This window comes from Psittacula echo, assembly GCF_963264785.1.
Source record: "Psittacula echo genome assembly, chromosome: 6".
NCBI lineage: Eukaryota > Metazoa > Chordata > Aves > Psittaciformes > Psittacidae > Psittacula > Psittacula echo.
Window position 1 is genome coordinate 6,375,354 of NC_137743.1, and position 19,056 is coordinate 6,394,409.

The window sequence follows — 19,056 nt, forward strand, 5'->3', positions numbered from 1 at the left end:
AGTGGTGCCCGGTGCAAGGACAGGAAGCCATAGGCACAAACCAAAACACAGAAGAGTCCCCTCTGAACATCAGGAACCACTTTTTACCATTAGGGTGGCTGAGCATTAGAAGCAGGTGCCCAGAGAGGTGGTGGAGCCTCCAATCCTTGGATATGCCTGGGACATAGTCCTGACCAGATGAGTCCAACCCCTTCCAACCTCAATGCTGCTGTGATTTTGTGACTGTCAAGCCAGAGAAAGTCAAGACGAACGCGCCCCATCTCTGAAACTCAACTCCCCCAGCCCCAGTGTGCCACCTCCCTTCCCATCACAGCCAAAGCCACCTTTCAATTCCACTTTTTTATTAAAATAGCTCCTGTAAATTGCTCACATTAAAATACAGCAGTAGTTTAATTTTAAATAGAGCCACAAGTAGAGACACTCAAAAAACCCAAACCCACAGCACTGTCATAAAATAAATAAACCAGATCTGTTTGTTAAAGTCTCAGACCATCAGGGACAGAGGAGAACCATTTCAGACACACTTAGAAAGCCTAAGACACTGTTACTACCCTACCCCTATGACACTATTTTCTCTGAACACCACGTGCAGCCTACCTACAGTACATGGACAAGAACACCAAGGCACCGGGCCTGCAACGGTGGTTACAGTCACAGACCACAGCATAGCAAGGTCCTGCTCTACAGGAGCTGTTGGGTAATGTCCTACACTAGAACAGCATGGCAAGGCATTGCTGGGAAACAGTGGTTAAGGTAGATGTAAATCTTTTGACACACAGATAAGGGTTGGGGGGGGGGGGATTTAATCCCATTCCCAGCACGAGCGTATGCTTAGCCTGCTTTATCCTGCGAGTATGCAAAGCTTGAGGTGGTAATGAATTTGGTTGTGATTAGATGCTGACAGCTATGCTGCAATGCAACACTGATTGCATGGAACAGTACACTTGCCTTCTCTTCTAGAAGTTACGTGGACTTTTGCATCTGAACAGTTAGAATATAGCTTAAAAGAAAGCACAGAGAGGAACACAATGCCTGAAGGGCAGGTATTGGCCTTGTCTTGCTTTATACAGTGACAAAAAATAAGAGCAAATTGCCAGTGTTTGAAATTTAGGGGAAAGGAAAAAAGGAGGAATCTCTTCAGCATGGGCAAGACAATGACAGGACGTTTGCTCCATCTCCCCTCACCTCAAAACAAGTGAGAAGCCAAAGAGATCTACAGAGTGAATGTGCACCGCAGGACGGTGGGTATTTCAGGTGGGATCAATATGCTTTATGTGGACTGAACATGGCCCAAGAGGTGCAGAAAGGAAAAGACAGCAAAAAAAAGGAATCTTCATTTCTGGTTAACATAATGCAATGGAACAGAAACGCTTCAATTCCCTTTGGAGAGGCACAATTCATAGAAAGCTGCATCTAAAACTTCAATGGAAACAAGTAAAAACACTAGTCCAAAAATAAATAAAGTGTAATTTACCGGTTAAGTTCTTTTGCTGGTGTAGTGCAAGGTAAGTAGTAAGGTCACAGAAGTGCAGTATCACCTTTCGAGTATAAATACTTTCTACAAGAAGTCAGAAGAGCTACAAAATTAGTCTCCAAAAATAACTGTGCAACACATATAAGACGGACAGCATGCTTAATACATCCCAGTGTCTAAGCTACCTGTTTAAATAGGGGCTTTACCGTCCTCTTGTCTCACCTGCCTAAGCTTGGTCAGAACCAAATTCATTCACATCTCTCACTGCCTGTAAACAAGTTACCTGTATTATTGATCCCAGTATTCAGTAGCACTTCATGCCACAGGGAGTCCTGATGTCATATTCTTTACTATTGTATTAAAAGCCACAATTCAAGGAACACTTCCTAAAGGAGCAACTAGATCTGAATGATCCGTGTCTGGCATTGAGTGAACATTGCTCTCAGTTCTTTCTGTTTAATTTCATTGAGAGCTTCTTGTTCTGCAGGGCTCTTCTGGACCTTTGCCACAGCAAAGTTAATCCCTTGAGTCAATCCTGCTTGTGTGATGTTAGCAACCTGGACCATGGAACTGCGGATCTTAGCGAAGGGAGACACAGCTCTGCTGCTGCTGCTCTCAGCTGGAGAGGGGGTCATGTGGAGTCCTGTCTCGGGGTTACCAGATGCAGATCCTGGGCTCTTATGAGATCTGGTGAAGTCAGACCCACCAACAGCTAAGAGCTGAGGATTTGGCTCAGAAGACTGTACATCCAACTTAGATGGCCTGGAAGGAGCATCTCCGACAGCTTCAGCCTTGGTTTCTGCTGCCTTCGATGTATTATTGCTGCTTTGATTTACTATGTGATGGGGCTCTTGAGAACCAGCCTCAGCCTCCAAAACATCAGACACCTTGTTTTGAGCATCGTGCACAAACCTCTGGCAGTACTCATCCATAGGTTTAGCAAACTCCATCTCCACATTGTCAGCAGAAGGCATGGCTACGTCTTCACAGTCAGAGCGGTCACCCTGAGACACGTGGATCTCGGATGGAACGTGAATGCTGATGTTCATGTCAGTGCTGCTGATGGACTGGGAGCGGCTGCCCAGCCGTGGTGCTGAGGCAATGATCCCACAGCTGGGCAGCACGTAGTCTGCCTGCCCTATGTTCTCCAGGGAGTCAGTCAGCTGGTTGTCCTCATCGGATTTAGAATTGGTCAGGAAGTCATCAGAGTGGAAGGAATCATTATCTGACCCTTCTGTATCAGATTCCGTGTGGACTTTAGGATCTCCCACCGGATTCTCTAACGTTTCAAGGCTACTGTCTGATTTCCAGAGATTCACTTTCAGATTTGGTTTTAAGAAATTTACTTTCACCTCCGGCTTGGTAAAGCTGCCCAGCTTCCGGAGGTTGCTGATGTTCACATTGGATTTGGTTTGCTTCACTTTTTGATTGAGAGATGAGAACTTGCTCAGTAAATAGTTCTTGCCCTGGGCCAGGGACCCTCTGTTCCGAGACCGGATGCCAATGATGTCTTCATGAGGTTTACTGCTCTTCCTGGAAGAAAAAGAAGGAAATCTCTAATGCAAAAATCAGCCTCATAAACAGCAACTATTTATCATCTTCCAGTCTGTTTCCATAATACAGATGGACATGTTCACTGAATCCTAGAATGGTTTGGGTTGAAGGGACCTTAAAGCTCATCCAGTTCCAACAACCCTGCCATGGGCAGGGACACCTTCCACTAGAGCAGCTTGCTCCAAGCCCCTGTGTCCAACCTGGCAAATTCAGCCCTTTCTAGTTTTGCTACTGAAAAAAGGCCCAAAGTGAAAAGGGAGCAGAAAAAATCTGACATTTCAGAAACTAATACGGAAATGATTTCCTCACTGTTAACACCTCATCAGTACATAAAGATTACTTCTGTTTATTTATAGACAACTGAGTTATTAGTGAAAACTAAAAGATTCTAGTAAGTATTTATCAAGCACTGCTAAGCTTTCATGTGCCCTCTTGTCTGAACAGGCTTGCAAAACAAGAACTGTTCCCCTCTGACTAACACTGAGGAGTTCAGAAGTTTAACTTCAGCCATTTCCTTACACAAGACCTGTAATGTGATCTTGATTTGTTAAACACTCAACTGCAGTGGAATCCAAAGCAGATTCACCCGTCACAGCTGGTCTTCTTACTACAGAAGCAGACATTAAGTTCAGATAGGAACAGTGAAACTTGATATATTATCCATGATTTGCAGTGTGTTATTTACATTTGGAAGCGTGTATTGTCTACAAGCACACAAGTATAATCCAGTGTTCGTGCTTATACTTCTAGATAAGCACCTGGAGGCTGTTATCATTGGAAGCAGCACATGGAGGAATTAACTCCCAGCACAGTGGCTGGATCTGACTGTTCCTTTCAGGTATCACATACATGGCTGTTACCAGGTACTGTTAGTCACTGAGAAGAGCGTGAAAGTAGGACACAGAAGATTCACATCACTGAAGTACTCACCTCTCCAGCTTCTTTTCAATAATGGGCACATCTAATCCCATTGCTTGCTTTGTGATTCTCAGCATTTCTGCGATGCACTGAAGAGTGTCTGAAATCCAAGTAGCAGCCTGTCAGACCCTTAATAAACCCTCAAAACCCCATATTCGAAAAACCAACAGAGAAAGAAGTCTGATTTTAACGTAATTAAATTTGTTTGGTTTTGCTGGTTGGGTTTCTCTTTCACCCTACAGAACAGCTGCACCCTACAAGTTGTAACTGTGATTTACAGATTACAAAGTAGGCTTGGAGAATAGACTCTCCTTAAGCTCTAAATACTGGGTGTAAGTGAATCACTGCCACAATTCATCGTCTGTGGAAGGAAGAGAAGCAATTATACTCATTCTAATCCTTGTTGACAAAATTCAGTGCTCCAGGTAAGAAGTGCTATTTTTTCCTTATTAGTTTTCATGTAATTCACTTAAACAACAAGCAAGAACATTTTCAGCCACTGATTTCACTAAACAAATCAATTCCTTCCACCCTTTAGGAGAATTTTAAGTTCATTTAATCAGGTTTTGGAGTAGTAAGGATTTGGACATAGAAATGTCTCAATCCTAGAGAGACATGTTGCTTTAAATCCGTACCTAAACCAATTTTCTTCATATTAAAAGCCACATACAGGGTGTTTGTGGATTCCCCTCCCCATACAATTGGGCTTTATTAAAATGTACCCTTTAGGAGTTATTCTAAGAGCAATGGAAAGTGTTTCCTAGAGAACACTTGAATATGCTTCTACGTATAAAGCTTTCCCATATGAAACAAACCTTTTCCATCTTCCTCTGGGCTGCGTACCACAGCTCTAAGAGTGTGAAAATAGCCACTCGTTTCTTTGTACTTGTAATGCAGCCTCATGCAAGAGAACTTGGGTTTGCCAAAGAGAGTAGGCTCAGGCCCTGAGAAATAAACCAGGAGGTTAGAAACCTTTAACCAAACAGGGAGATATTGCAAAGACTGTACATAAATGTAGGTGTTAACAGTCTTTTTCAGCATAAAATGCTTTGTTATGTCTTTGCAGCAGGATAGACATTTTGAATGAAAGATTGTCACAATAGCCAAGCAATCACTTACACAAAGTAATCAGAGCCTCTGTATATGCCTATTATATTCAGCCTGATTGTTTATTACAGATCACTCTTTCAAATAGAAGAGAAAGAAAGTACACCTATTATATCCTGTATCTTAGGGTATGCTCCTGCATGGATTAAACGGAAAGCTAATGATTTTTTACCAAATTGAAGTGCTTCCACTCTTCAGTGCACTGTATTATATCTTTGTTTGCTTTTATAAGGTATTTAGTCTAGATGTTTCACCCATATTCTGTACATCAGGATGTGTTACAGATCTCCACAATACACAAGTGAGACCTCTTTCCACTGAACTGTTAGAAATTGCACAAAGACAGTGAAAGTTACAATAAGGAGATGATGAAATCACTATGCATTGTGTAATAAAGGAGTAAACTATAAAGGGGAAAGGGGCAAACACTGGGAACCACAGAAATATCCTTTGATTCTCTCCAATAGGAACACCCCTTTCATCTAGAAAGTCAAAAATACTACATCTTTAATACTTTCAGCTTAAAATGCTGGATTTAGCCTCCAGATGTTAGTCTTTGGCCAGTAAGTTAAATTGGGGTAACAAGGTGATTTCATAACAGCACGTTTCTTACAAGACCTTGAGAAAGAAGAGTTTTAAAAAGCTATGAACCAGACCTAAAGTATAATTCAGAACCAGCCTGCTGTATTTGGATCAAAGAGTGCACAAACCTGTGATTTATTCTAGAAGTTGATCCAATTATTACTGTCATTTGATAAACTGTGAAGTCTGTTTTGATGAATCCACGGGTTTAAGAGTTTGAAACAGGGAAACTATCAGATCCCCCCTATTGATCAAAGCTTCTATTTCAAGCAGTAGCAAAAGACAGGACTGAGAGAGAACACAAGCTCAACTCTCACATCCGTTATCAGCAAGAAAGCATCTTTCTAGCTGTGGTGGACCACACGGGATATACATTGAGGCTGGCTGTTTCAATACATTTGTAAGATGCTCTGATATGTGCTCAAGCTATTGTTAAGAGCATTCAATAAAGGCATCTGGTGACTACATTCTTACCTATTTCTATTTTTTCCAGAGCTTCAAGACTTAACCTTTGGTACTGATTCACCTTGTCGATTTCATCATCATAGCTGGAAAAAAAGAATCAGAATTTAATGCTTTTACTATTCTAAAAGAGAGCTACTAGAAATAAACCGCACATAGTAAGGCAAAGCAGTAACTTACTAGGCCACGTAGTAAGCAGAATTAGAAAGTAACAGCAGAACATCCACATCCTTATGAGTGGCATCAATGAGACTAAGGAAGGGGAAGAAGAAAAAGGAATGAATACAGAGAAGTGTATTTGCAAAGCTGTAACCCACCCCTAGTGTATTTTAGGGACACTCTTACACTTGAGGGCACTTTACAACAAGAGGTTTCAATTACGGTATGGTAGCTATGTGATGCTGCTGCCTCTTCACAGCCACTGAAAAACCAAGCCTTGTGAAGAGTCTCACCTAACAAGTTGTGATGTGTCATTAGACTGCCATAGAATAAGCGAATCCACATAAGCAACACTCCCTCTTAAACCTGGAGTTACCCAATAGCTCAAATAGGTCAGTAGCAGGTCCAAAAATAAATAGGAAGCCCACAAGCTATTGCAAATGCTAACAGAGAAATGGAAAAATGTCTCAGACTTTGTTAAGGTGATGAGTGTGTGCTTTGAATAGCTGTCATAACATCCTGCTTTGCTATTTATAGATGCTGCAGCATAACCTGACGAAGATGTAATCACTACCTTTCTTTTACAAGTTAGAGAACTCTGAACTTGATAAGGAGACTTCTGAGTGAAGTTTGAGTTCACGCTCACTACTCTTATGAAGAGAAACCTAGGCTTTCCTACTACTGACTGATTACACAAGAATTTAATCTGATCAGATATGCCTTTGAAGTTACACTTTCCCTATAAAGCAATAAGGAACAACAGCTCCTTAAACAGCCTCTGTGAGAGCAAAGGGTAGTCAGAAGTTCTGTTCATGATGCCTACCACATTTTGGCAATATTAACTGAATGTATGCATTTCCAGGTGTTGTCTCCAAGGTAATTCCAGCATGAACCATCCTTACGGCATTTTGGGAAAACTAAATGTTTAGGTAACCTTTATTTCTACAATTACAAGGATTCAATCCCTTTAAGAACTCTCGTCATTCCACAAAACTGCCCACTTAGACTGTGTTAACTCATCAGCTACCAAAATCATTTAACATCAGTAGCATTTAACAGAGATGCCACAGTGGCAGCTGAACACTTATGACTTTATCTGACAAACCTTGGATCACAGTCAATAAGAGCCCATCCTCCATGGAATTTTTCATCATCTGGTAAGAGCAGTTTCATGTAGCTCTGCAAAAGCTGGCTGATCAATTCCTGATGGCTCCTCAGGTTCTCCTTATGCAGAGCTTCATGCTCTTTCTCTTTTGTAAATATGGAGTAAAGATCCTCTGTCACAGGGATACCCTGCATCAAATCTAAATGAATCCCACAAGATACCAAACAAAAGACCAACAGTTAAAAGTGATGCACGCCAACAGTCTGTTGAGTACTTTATGAATTCCTCCCCATGTTTCATAGTTAAAGGTACTGTTGGAAACTGTTACTCTTTCTGAATAGAATTGTTGCCTGACACTGAAAACAGTAGTGGCAGTAGTACATGTAACACTATTTTAAACTATTGAAAAGCAAGGGCTAACTCACCATTTCAAGAAACACTTGCTACATAAATTTAACTTTGTCTAAAGGAGAGGTGTTACAAGACAGTTAATGCTAAAATGGAGTTAGGAGTAAATTCTATAGTGTATTAACTGTATGTAATCCTTGTGAATTGAGCGTTGTTTAATCTCCAAATGGAGAGTGACTGCTCAATACATCCACTACAGAGACCTACTGAATGTCTCTGTATATATATATTGAACAAATACATACACATACTGAATGTCTGTCTATATATATTGAACAATATATACACTCACTGAATGTGTCTGTGTATATATATTGAACAAAATATATACACTCACTGAATGTCTCTGTACATATATATTGAACAATATATACACTCAAAGTGCTTTTAAGCTTCAGGAAAAGTAAAAAAGCCAGTGAAAAAGATAAGCCAAGATGATTTTAATAAACTTTGCTAAATAGGATAGTTCAGCTGAGTTGAAATTCTCTTCTTACCTATGACTGCTTGCCTGTAAGCGTCCCTGAAACGATTCAAGTAGTATCTGTTCGCAGAATTAACTCCATCCTTCATTACCCCTGCCAGCTTTCTTTCACCGGTCCTTGTGAAGTCACCCTGTCACACAGAACATGGGAGTCATGCACATATGCAGCTGTGAAGGAGCAGTCTCAGCTCAAAAGCTTTGGCATTCTGAAACTCCAAACTGAATAGATGACAGCTCAGAAGTTACGTTCAAGTAACTATTTCATATAGAAAAATAGTGACTTTCAAAGAGCATCTACTTCTTATGGCGTTGTCTGACTCTGCTGAGAATCTCAGACTTGTGACAGACACGATTCTATATGAAGTCCTAATAGAAAACAGTAATCTGGCCATAAAAGCCAGCTAACATGAAGGCAGAACTCTTAAGACATCAGTCACTGCAATACTTGAATACCTCAAAACCAACTATTTTTTGGCCTTTAATGTAAAAGGAACACTATTAGAGCAATAAAGAAGACAGGAACCTAATGAAAACTGTGTATCATCTCTGCTTCTGCTACCAAAACAAGACAAGCATAACATACTAAAATACAGAACATATCCTCATGAGCTCAGAAACAAAGAGTTTCTAAATCACAGAAGGCTTAGAAATTGAATAAAAAGCAGTTTTGGTAGTTGCACATTAGAGGATTCTATTTTCAGAGATGCTCTGAAAACTGGCTGCCGTGGTTTAAGCCCAGGCCATAAATTAGAACCACGCAGTCTACTTCCTCCTCATACCCTTTCTTCCCTCCCCTCCTGGAGGGACGGGGATGAGAATCGAAAGAATGCAACTCCCACTGGTTGAGATAAGAACAGTTTAATAACTAAGGTATAACACAAATCACTACTGCTACCACCAATAATAATAATGATAAAGGAGATAACAAGGGAAGAGAATACAACACCTCACGACCGGTCGACCAATACCTCGCCCCCACCCAGCAGTGAACCAGCCCTTCCGGGTACTCTCAGTTACATCCTGGGCATGACGTGCTGTGGTATGGAATACCTCTTTGGCTAGTTTGGGTCAGGTGTCCTGTCCCTGCTTCCTCCCGGCTTCCCCTCCTCCCTGGCAGAGCATGAGGCTCACAAAGTCCTTGGTCAGGGTAAACATTTGAGCAGTAACTAAAAACATCAGTGGTATCAGTACTGTCCCCAGGCCGAAAGTCAAAAATACAGCACTGAACCAGCTACTAAGAAGGAGAAAAAATGACTGCTACTGCTGAACCCAGGACACTGGCACAGAGCAGTTCTAAAAGCCACAACAACTACTAAGAAGAACATTTCCAATGTTTCACTTTCAAATTAAAAAGAAATATCACAAACTGGAAATAAATTTAATCCATGAACCTCAAGAGGGAGCAGAGAAATCTTCAAGCAGAATGGCTGAAAATTTAGATGCATAAATAGAGTTCTATGATTCATATTTAAATGTTCATAGTCAAGACAAATGCCCATGGCAGAGGGGTTGGAAAGAGATGATCTTAAGGTCCTTTACAACCAAAACCATTCTATGTCAGGCTGAGTTTTATTATATTTTCTTTCAAATATTAATGTAATAGACTAATCAGTTCAGTAGAGAGATTTTTAAGAGATATTTAAGTGTAAGCATTTCCACTGTAAAGGCTTTTCCAATGCCAAATACCAGGAACACTAAAAATTGTTCCATCAGCCATTAAGATCATCAAGTTCCAACCCCCCTCACCATGGGCAGGGACACCTCACACTAAACCATGTCACCCATGTCTCTGTCCAACCTGGCCTTGAACCCTGCCAGGAATGGAGCATTTACCACATTTTTGGGCAACCTGTGCCAGCACCTCACCACCCTCATAGTAAAGAACTTCTTCCTTATATCTAACCAGCTTTGTATCTCCATGTAAAACTAACAGAATGAAGTTAAAACTACAGACAGCACTGCCTGGACACCCAGTTCTTCTCCAATTCACACCAAGTGTGATAGAAAATACCCCTCTATTGAAAGGTCTCACGTCTCTCCAAGACAAAACCATGCAGAATATTTGGCTAACTTTGTTACATATATGAGTTCTCCATGGGACATAAAACCAGCAAGATAAAATATTACTCCTCATCAGAACAGATCACACTGTTCACCCCTTACCTTTAAGGCTGCTGTGCCAGCATACTGCCGGCTTATGGCATCTCCATTGTTTGCCCACATTATCTGGTAGATTCTATTGCATTTCACTGGCAAAGGCTGCTCTGGTGGCATCACACCCAGTTTTTTGAGCTGGAATTTGACAGACACATTAATATAAGGTTCAAGATAAAAATCATTCTCAATAGCAGAGCTTGATAAAGACAATGGGAACACTGCCAAGCAGTTCATTGTTAAATTTTATGAGAACTGAAAAAGAAACCCATTCTGCTAATTTGTCAGATTAATTGTTAGTAATGAGTCTGTAATTCATTGTTAAACATCGTATCACTGATGCAGCAGTAATATATTAATTATGAATGTAGGAGTTAATCTTCAAAAAGACTTGCTCAGGTAAAACAAGCTACTCTAAATTACTCAAGACAGGAAACGTTTCTATTCTTTATAGAGAGCTATCAGAAGAGCAGACATCACAAAACTACCATGGATAAACAAATTAATGTCTTCTATTGCAAAGGCATTTGTGACCTCAAAGGTCTGAAGATAAAAGAAATGGAATCTCTTTCCAGTTACAAGGAAAAGCACACTGGAATCTTTTGCTTTTAGACACTAAAGCAAACGTAGCAGCTCCATCTTCAAACTTACTCCTCTCCCTAAATAAGTCTTAAAACAATTTTATATGTTGTGTTTGTTATTAATGCTTGTGCAGTTTGGACAGTTAGTGTTTGATACCAAAACTAAGATATTTTACTCCAGTACTTCAGTTTTCCCAAGATAAGGCTTGGGTACAATATAAACTTTAGTCTTTTTACACATACTAAATTGATAAAGCAACACGTACATAAATGCAATGTAGTCAGTAAACGTTAGGCAAACTGCACAGATAACTTGGACTAAATCATAGGCAAACCTCAATTTACAGCAAACAAAACAATATTCAAGCACTCTTTGAAAGTAAGATGAAAATTAATACACATCTGTTGATTGACTTTGAAAACCCTATCAAGTTCCCAGCTGAGAGAAAACAAGTCCTGTGGTACCAACGAAGTGCAAAGGTAAGGTACATGTGACCTTCAGTCTTCCACTTTATGCCAGTTACTTTCCAATTCTTAGGGCATTTCTCAGTTATGAACTGATTCTAAAGTACTTCAGCTACGAGAAAGTTGTAACACAACACAAGATAATACTATAGCCATGATTACTGAAGTTCTCTTCACAACAATCTATGCAACTCTTGAACTCTTGGAGTTTATATATATATAGAAATCCTATTCTAAAATAACAAGCATAGAATCACTGGTCCCACCCCTTGTCCCCATTACTCTTTCTATATCAGGAACTCAAAAGCAGATGACAAACAGGAACTGCCAGATACAATAGTTGGAGCCATTCACTCTTCATCCTGTGAAGGATCACTTCACTCTCTATCCTTCACTCCAAGCATAGACAGGTTTGCTCATTTTGGGCTGAGCTGCAACTGATGCTTCAAAGTTTCAGTTACAGTACTATTAAGTCTTCACAAGGGAAGATATCATCACTGAGCTTCTATATCAAAAAGTAGCTAGGGAAGCTAGTAGTAGGGAAGTAACAGGGAAGAAGGGCAAAGAGGAAGAAGATTAAAGGAAGGACCCTCAATCTGTTTGGAAATGCCTTTTCTATACAGGGAAAACTCTTCCAGAGCATAGTAGTCACAGCCATCTGGAATATTTACACCATGAATTAATTACTCCCCTACACAAAGAAGAGATAACTAATCTCCCTAACTGCTGCATCACAGTATGTCACTTCAGAGCAGCTAAAATTGCATCCAACTTGTAGTTAGAGTTTAGACCTTTAACATGTTGTTTGGGCCAGGGATTCATTGGGGTTGGGAGGATGGTGTCTGTTTTCAAACTTTGCATTACTGCATAACTTAAACTGACCAAATCAAAAGAAGAATATTCTCTCCAAGATGTGGACAGACACCAGTCATTTCCTCTCTGAAGCAGGACATTGGGCATTACTGGTTTAGAACGATTCCAAGTTTAGTTGTACATACTACTTCCAGTTTCTTAGCTCTCCAAGTAGTTTGCAAAGATCCTTTGCAGTGGAGGTTACTTTAGCATTTTCAAACATGCAGATTTGCCAGTGAATAACAATGACAAAGTACATTATTTATACATGCCTGCTGTTCCATGACCACTCTTGCAATAGCCGCCTGTACAACATTGGTACGATCCAGACAGTCCATGCAGTTAACTCGAAAAATTCCTTCCTGTTTACAAATCACTCCAGCTTGGTCAACCCTTGCAACAGAAAAAATAGAGCAAAAGCATACTGAGACACTTCAAAGCCAGTGCAACTTATCAGCTCCTACAAACAGCACAAAACTCTGCACATGGGGTACTATTTATAGTTGCATCCATCACCCCAGCCACACCTCACTCTGAATTAACTACTCTTGTTCCCACCTAGCCTCCTCTTCAGTCTACACTAGATATCCAAAGTACATCCTACTGGGGCCATAAACTTGATATATAATCAGATGCTGAATTCAATTCATACATATATAATCAGAGCTTTCAAGAGAAAAAGCATTTGATTTCAAGAACACAGAAGCCACAGAAGTAACGACAGCAACACCTCACTCACAAAATACATTGAACTATATACAGTAATTGAAAACTGCAGCCATATTCTTTACCGAAACGCATGAACTTTAATCATCAGAAACTAAAGGTCAAATGTGCCTATGGTTTTCAATAGGAAGATTGGAGTTCTAGGGTTTGTGGGTCAAATGCAAAGTGTTTTATACTAAATATAAGAAACCCTAAAAGTGTTAAATGCAGTAAGCCTCAGGCAGAACGCAGCATCTGAGAACTTTTGCTGTTACTTGTGTAGAACACCACTGCTTCAAACCACAGAAACTCTGACACAGGCTGGGCATCAAGAGAAGAACATAAAACACGCCAGTTATGACAAAAATCAAGGCCTCTGAATATGCACTGGTTTATTTTTTAACACAAATATTCCATACTAGTCTAAAACCAGTCAGTACCTACCAGCACCACTTCATGTCAAGAATAATATCATGAATGGCGTCAGTCAGTGTTTGAACGTTTTCAAACTTCATTCCTCGGCTAAAACACAGAATTTGACAGAAGTTAGTTTGGACTAGAGCAGTGTTTTTTTTCTTACTGATATTATTTGTAATGTTAACCAAGTATTTTTGGCTAAGTGGGAGACACAGACATTCCCCTTTACATCACAGCCAATATTCTGAACTATTTTAAAGCACCGTTCAATATCAAAATCCAGAGAAAGAAATTAAGATGCTTAAACTCACAAGAATTTGCATTCTTGAATGCTGCTTCCATAAGGAAGATAAAGTGCACAGCTCTTCAAGCATGTGTAACATTCTGTTCTCATTTTAGGCAGTCCCAATAAAAGTAACCACTATAGAAACTGGGATGGCTTGCCCTGCTTTATCACTGTTTCTACAGAAAAATCACCTACAGACACAACATTCTCTCCTCTCCCCACCCCACCAGGAGGTTTTCAGCATTACTCTTAATTCACTTATGCTAACAGTGCAAAAAGAAAGAGCCCTGGTCACTACAGCAGTTCTTAGGAGAAAAGCAAACAAACAAAAATGAAAGCTTATTTAAACAAAAGTATGAAATCAATTCAGGATGCCAACAGTCATCTAGAAAAGGCATCTCAAAGGCCATCACTGTTTTGATGGGGTTTTTGCTCTTCCCTCCCCCTCTCAGTCAGTATCTACTAATGACATACTTATTCAGGCAGTAATACCTTCCCAGGCCAGATGCAATCCCTAGATTAAGTCAGGAATTGAAGATCAAAACAGTTTTTAGACTCCGTATCAGTACACAAATGCAGTCTGCTTGAGGGAAGCATGAGAACTACATGCCTGTGTGAGAGGTCACATGCTTGGGCATGTGAACACTGCACAAGAACATGCCAGCATCAAAGTGGAGTTATTAAAATAGCAGCTATTTCTAATAGATTAAAGTAAAATCCAGTGTATAACAGAAAAACAGCATCAGGGTCCTGAAAGAACCCAAACTTGAACTTTTATAGTGATTTGGTTTATGAAATATATTTGTCCTATTTGAAGCAAGTGTTTCATGCAGAAATAGAATAATAATAATAATAATAATGTTTCTCCTCTTTTCTACTCTCCCTTTATGCTAACAAAAAAAGATGCAAAGCGACCTTTATAAAAGGTTTCTTACCAGTGCTCGTGGAAGTCAAACGAAACGTAAGTCAGATTCGCATTATTGTACAGAAGCACTTGTTTAAGGTAAGCATCTCCAATAATCTTCTCCCTGCCTGTCTGATCCACCAGATTAATAATAACCTGTTCAAAAGTTTAAATAATTAACACTTGTCATCTGCTACACGACTTGCTTAGATATATACCATGGAATAACAAATAGCTCAAGAGGTTTGTAAGCAGTCTTACTGAAGTTACAATCTTTACTAGGTTGTACCCAAGATCAAATAAGCTACCTGCCTACCCGAAGTTTCATGCAGAGAAGCTATGAATTCGCAAGACAGGTACACAAAGTTGGTCTTGCATATCTGTAAGTTATTGCTGGTTCTAGTAGTTACTTACAAGGATACTTGAAAGTCTAGTAAAATTCAGTTTGTGTAGCAATTTTCCAACATCAACAGCTTCGAAACCATAATACGTATATATAACATATCAGCAACAAGAAAAACAAACTAAACCATTAACTTTCATCCCTTGCATTTCCATTAGAAGACTATTTAACCATATAGCACTCACCTGTTTCTTGTAATTTTTCAGCTGTTCTTCAAAATGTGCACGAAAACAGGACACTGTCTCATTTTCACCTGCAAGGAAGAGAGAATTGTTAGAAACAGCTTGTTGAGCAACAAGGCTCCTTTGAAGTATTGCATCATGCCCAAATCTATACTTTAAAGAAACTAAGATACCTTCACTTAAATTACTCGGACACACAACACATTACAGAATTACTTTTAAGGGTCTTTCATCAATTTGTTCAACTCTGTTGTTCTACTACTACAGTGCAAAGGAAACACCATTCTTAAATTCTGCTTTATTTTGGGGGTTTGTGCAGATAGGACAAAAATTTAACTGTTAATAAGGCTGTTTAATCCTTCTATATATGCACCACACACTCACATAAACATCACTTCCAAAAGAAGAGTGCTTGTATTTGTTTTGCATCTTTTGACAAAGCAAACTGAAGTACAAGGAAGGTTTGCAATTTGCAAAGGGGGACATGCAGCACTGGGGATAATACTGAAAGTGTTATTCAGCTCTAGATGATGAAACTACTTGTAACTAAAACCCACACCCACTATCCAGTTGATTTGAGGCATCACTGATTCCTTGAGATCTTAATTCCTACTTGTAAATCTATCAAATTAAATGCAATTCCTCAATATCTTTTTGAAACTATTCCTATTAGAAAACAACAACAATAATAATACTAATAATAATTAAAAAAAGATGGTCAAAAAGAACTGTTTGGATCTACAAATGGATATCTTGGAACAACATTTCAGTTTGAACTAATCGAGTACTGCTTCCAAACATCAGGGTGAGGGGGTGGAGGTATTTAATTTTTATTCTTTCATTATTTTATTTATTATTTTGTTTTAATTTTATTATGATTTCCCTCACTTGGCTTTTATTAAACATTTCCCTTTCTATGGTGTGGCAAAGAGGCATCCCTCTTCAGTAACCTCCAGGTTATTTGGCATGAAAATCACAAGAAGCTCAAACCTACTGACACATCTTAAGTTTGTAATGACAGTAACTGCTTGGCAACTTAACTTCGGTGCTTAGCCCAAGTTCCTAAGCAAGCTCAAAGACCATTTTCTAGGTCTTACCCAAGACACAGGAAAATCAGTCCTTTAACTTCCAACATCGCAGCCCCCTCTGAAAAGCGGATTATTTTCAGACCTAAAAATAGTCTTCAATGGCAGAAGACCAGACCTGCTAGTGCTAGAGGAGAATGTAAAGCCAATACACAAGCTGGACTTGCAGAAATACATATGTATGATTCTAGGATGCCAATCAACTCAATTCAGTGGGAGATCATAAGCATACTAGATTCCTTCTGAGAGAGTTTCTGCTTTACAATGCTAACCCTCCTAAAGAAGATTCTGTTGACCTCTATGCTTTAAGGAAGTACAGGCTATGAATGCTTAGTTCATACAAGCATCCAGATTTGTCAGTGTCTCAAAAATATTCTTACATGTTTTGGTTTTTCCATTACCTTTAAGTGGAAAAGGAAGCAATTTAGATCTGACAAACCCACTAGATAGTACTTCATTTCAGGGAAGACAAAAGCATGTCAAAAAACAATGTCACAGCCAGCCTTTGATGCCAATGACTGCTAACACATTTATGTAGCAGAGGCACACAGACTCTGCTGAGGGGCACTTACATTGGAAGCTTCCAGGTCAAGCAACTAAAGGTCTTTCAATCTGATTTTCACTTTGTTTCTAAGTGTCCTACTGAGAATATCCAAACTAAAAAATCCTGGTATATTGGATATGATTTCTCCAGATAGCAGGACAGGTATGTGCAAAATGATGACATATTCCCATGAGTACAGTTTACACAATAGGAAACAAATGATTCCAGAAGTCAATGACAGTGAAAGCAAAGATCTCCTAACGTGAAGTAGCAGAGGGGAAAATTTTAAGAAGACAAAACTAGTGTTAGAGGAAATGTCTATGTTTTCTCACATTGAAATAGCAGTTCAAAACACAAAAGGAACCTCAGCATAAGTTCCTTTTGTGGACAAAGATATTTGTAAGACACCAATGTCTAAGGAGGTTTTCAAAAGAGGAAATTAGGTTGTCTCAGTTCCCAACCCAGAAAGCACTACAACAAATAAGACTACACATAAACCAGGCTCTTCATTAAATATTGATGTTCAAGACCTGTTGGAATTTACAATGGACAAGAAGTCAGAGCTCTACATAATTGGAATTAGAGTAAGAGTTAACTGGAGTCAAGCCATTACTGTTACTCCTGGCTTCTAGAAAGTGCCACTAAAAGGCTAGAGGTAAAACAACACTCCAATGAGCCTATTTTTAAGGGAACTCTGATCTTTAGGTATTCCACTCAAATACTTACTCTTGTCCAGCCGGGGCCGTGGGTTATATCTATATCCAACTTGGCTCCAGAAAACAGGCACAGAGCCTCTTGTTTGTATAAATGAAAGAGTATGATTATGAACATGAATCAGTTGCTCTGTCTCAACATAGTTTGCCACATTTCCATTTTTATCAACACCTCTTCGCTTATACCGCATTCCTAGGAGGAATGAGAATGATCAATTCATATCTAAGTATTAAACATTAATAACTTTTATTACCATTTCTGACAACAGAAGACAGTTCTAGCCAAAAGCCATGCTTCATGGTAAAAGTAACTCCTAAGACTAATCCCCAACTATGAGCAGCAGAAAGTAAGTTCACAGGGCAAGGCAATCTATTGGCACTAAAAAGTCACAAATACCTTTAATCCACCCTAAAGGATACATTACTTCCTGTTCTGTCAAGTTTAGCAGTAAATTTTACTTTAGGTTCATGGAAAATACCGAGCACTAAAGGCCCTTTACTGACAGATGTTCTGCTTCTTACAATAGGAGATCCCACAAGCAGCCCAAGATGACTTGCATGTTCCATGAAACAGAGGACTTTCACACCTTGTTTTAACCTGTATAATTAATTCTGCACATTAAGAACAAATACCACTCTTCCAAATACACAGTTTTTACCTATCCATATCTGATTTGATCATTAAGCAGAACAGGTAAGTGTTTGCGTTTCCTTTACTCAAAGGAGAGTACATCACTATTTCAGAGAGGATGCAGGTGGTTGCAAGGGATGAGAAAGGAGTAAGTAAAAAGAGTTTGAGAAAGATTCAAGACCACGGTTTGTAGCGTGGAAATTCAGATTCATGAAACTGGAACAACTCTATTTCAAGTCCTGAAGCAGCACCTGAACCTCAACAGCACTAGCTAAGGACTAAAGGAGAGAAGGGAAGAGGTTAGAAAAACAGAAGCAAAAGGAATTAAAAATATCTATCATAGGGTCCTTTATAGGCTTACAAACCATCAAAGCAGTCTTACAGCCTTTTGACATGTTAAAAACCTGACCATGCAGGGAAGGAGTTGGAAACGGTGGAGAGTGTTCTTGAAAATCTGATAGACTGAAAAAGCTTAGAGTTAACAGGACCTACTAAATTGTAAAGGGATTCAGTCTTTCTTTCTGTGCTCCTAAGGACAGGGAATAGTTTGCCTTGCTACTATTAGAATAAGTCAAATAAGGTGCAAGACCAAAGCATGGTTCTTATTTCACGCCCTGCCCTTATGTAAATATCTCTTGAGATGTAAACACACACAAACACTCCTGCTTTTTCAAGTCTCTATTGAGCTGCTGTCATAGCCCACAAAGGAAGACCTTTGAAAATTTACCTCCCCCCCAGCCTACTGCAAAGATGGAACTTTATCTCTCAACTGTGACCTCCAAAGATGCATTCAGTGCTCCAAAGGAGACTAGTGAAGCTCACTTAGTAACCGCTCTAAGTAACAGCTGTGTAGTGCTATATGTACTACAGCCTTTCCTCGTATG

General features: G+C 39.5%; 1 protein-coding gene across 1 annotated transcript in view; it reads right to left on the reverse strand.

Annotated features, from left to right (window-relative positions):
* Positions 1-889: 889 nt before the first annotated feature.
* The window catches only part of INPP5F (inositol polyphosphate-5-phosphatase F), a gene marked incomplete at its 5' end in the record, with an annotated part of 43,605 nt that continues 25,438 nt past the window's right edge, over positions 890-19,056 (reverse strand). Inside the window, 13 exons of the mRNA XM_080621070.1 lie at positions 890-3,007; positions 3,959-4,046; positions 4,762-4,890; positions 6,110-6,183; positions 6,278-6,349; positions 7,362-7,560; positions 8,264-8,381; positions 10,414-10,542; positions 12,575-12,695; positions 13,452-13,529; positions 14,646-14,770; positions 15,203-15,270; positions 17,555-17,734. Coding sequence (XP_080477196.1) covers positions 1,873-3,007; positions 3,959-4,046; positions 4,762-4,890; positions 6,110-6,183; positions 6,278-6,349; positions 7,362-7,560; positions 8,264-8,381; positions 10,414-10,542; positions 12,575-12,695; positions 13,452-13,529; positions 14,646-14,770; positions 15,203-15,270; positions 17,555-17,734 — 2,516 coding nt within the window. The 3' untranslated portion in view covers positions 890-1,872. The remainder of the gene's footprint in view (positions 3,008-3,958; positions 4,047-4,761; positions 4,891-6,109; positions 6,184-6,277; positions 6,350-7,361; positions 7,561-8,263; positions 8,382-10,413; positions 10,543-12,574; positions 12,696-13,451; positions 13,530-14,645; positions 14,771-15,202; positions 15,271-17,554; positions 17,735-19,056) is intronic.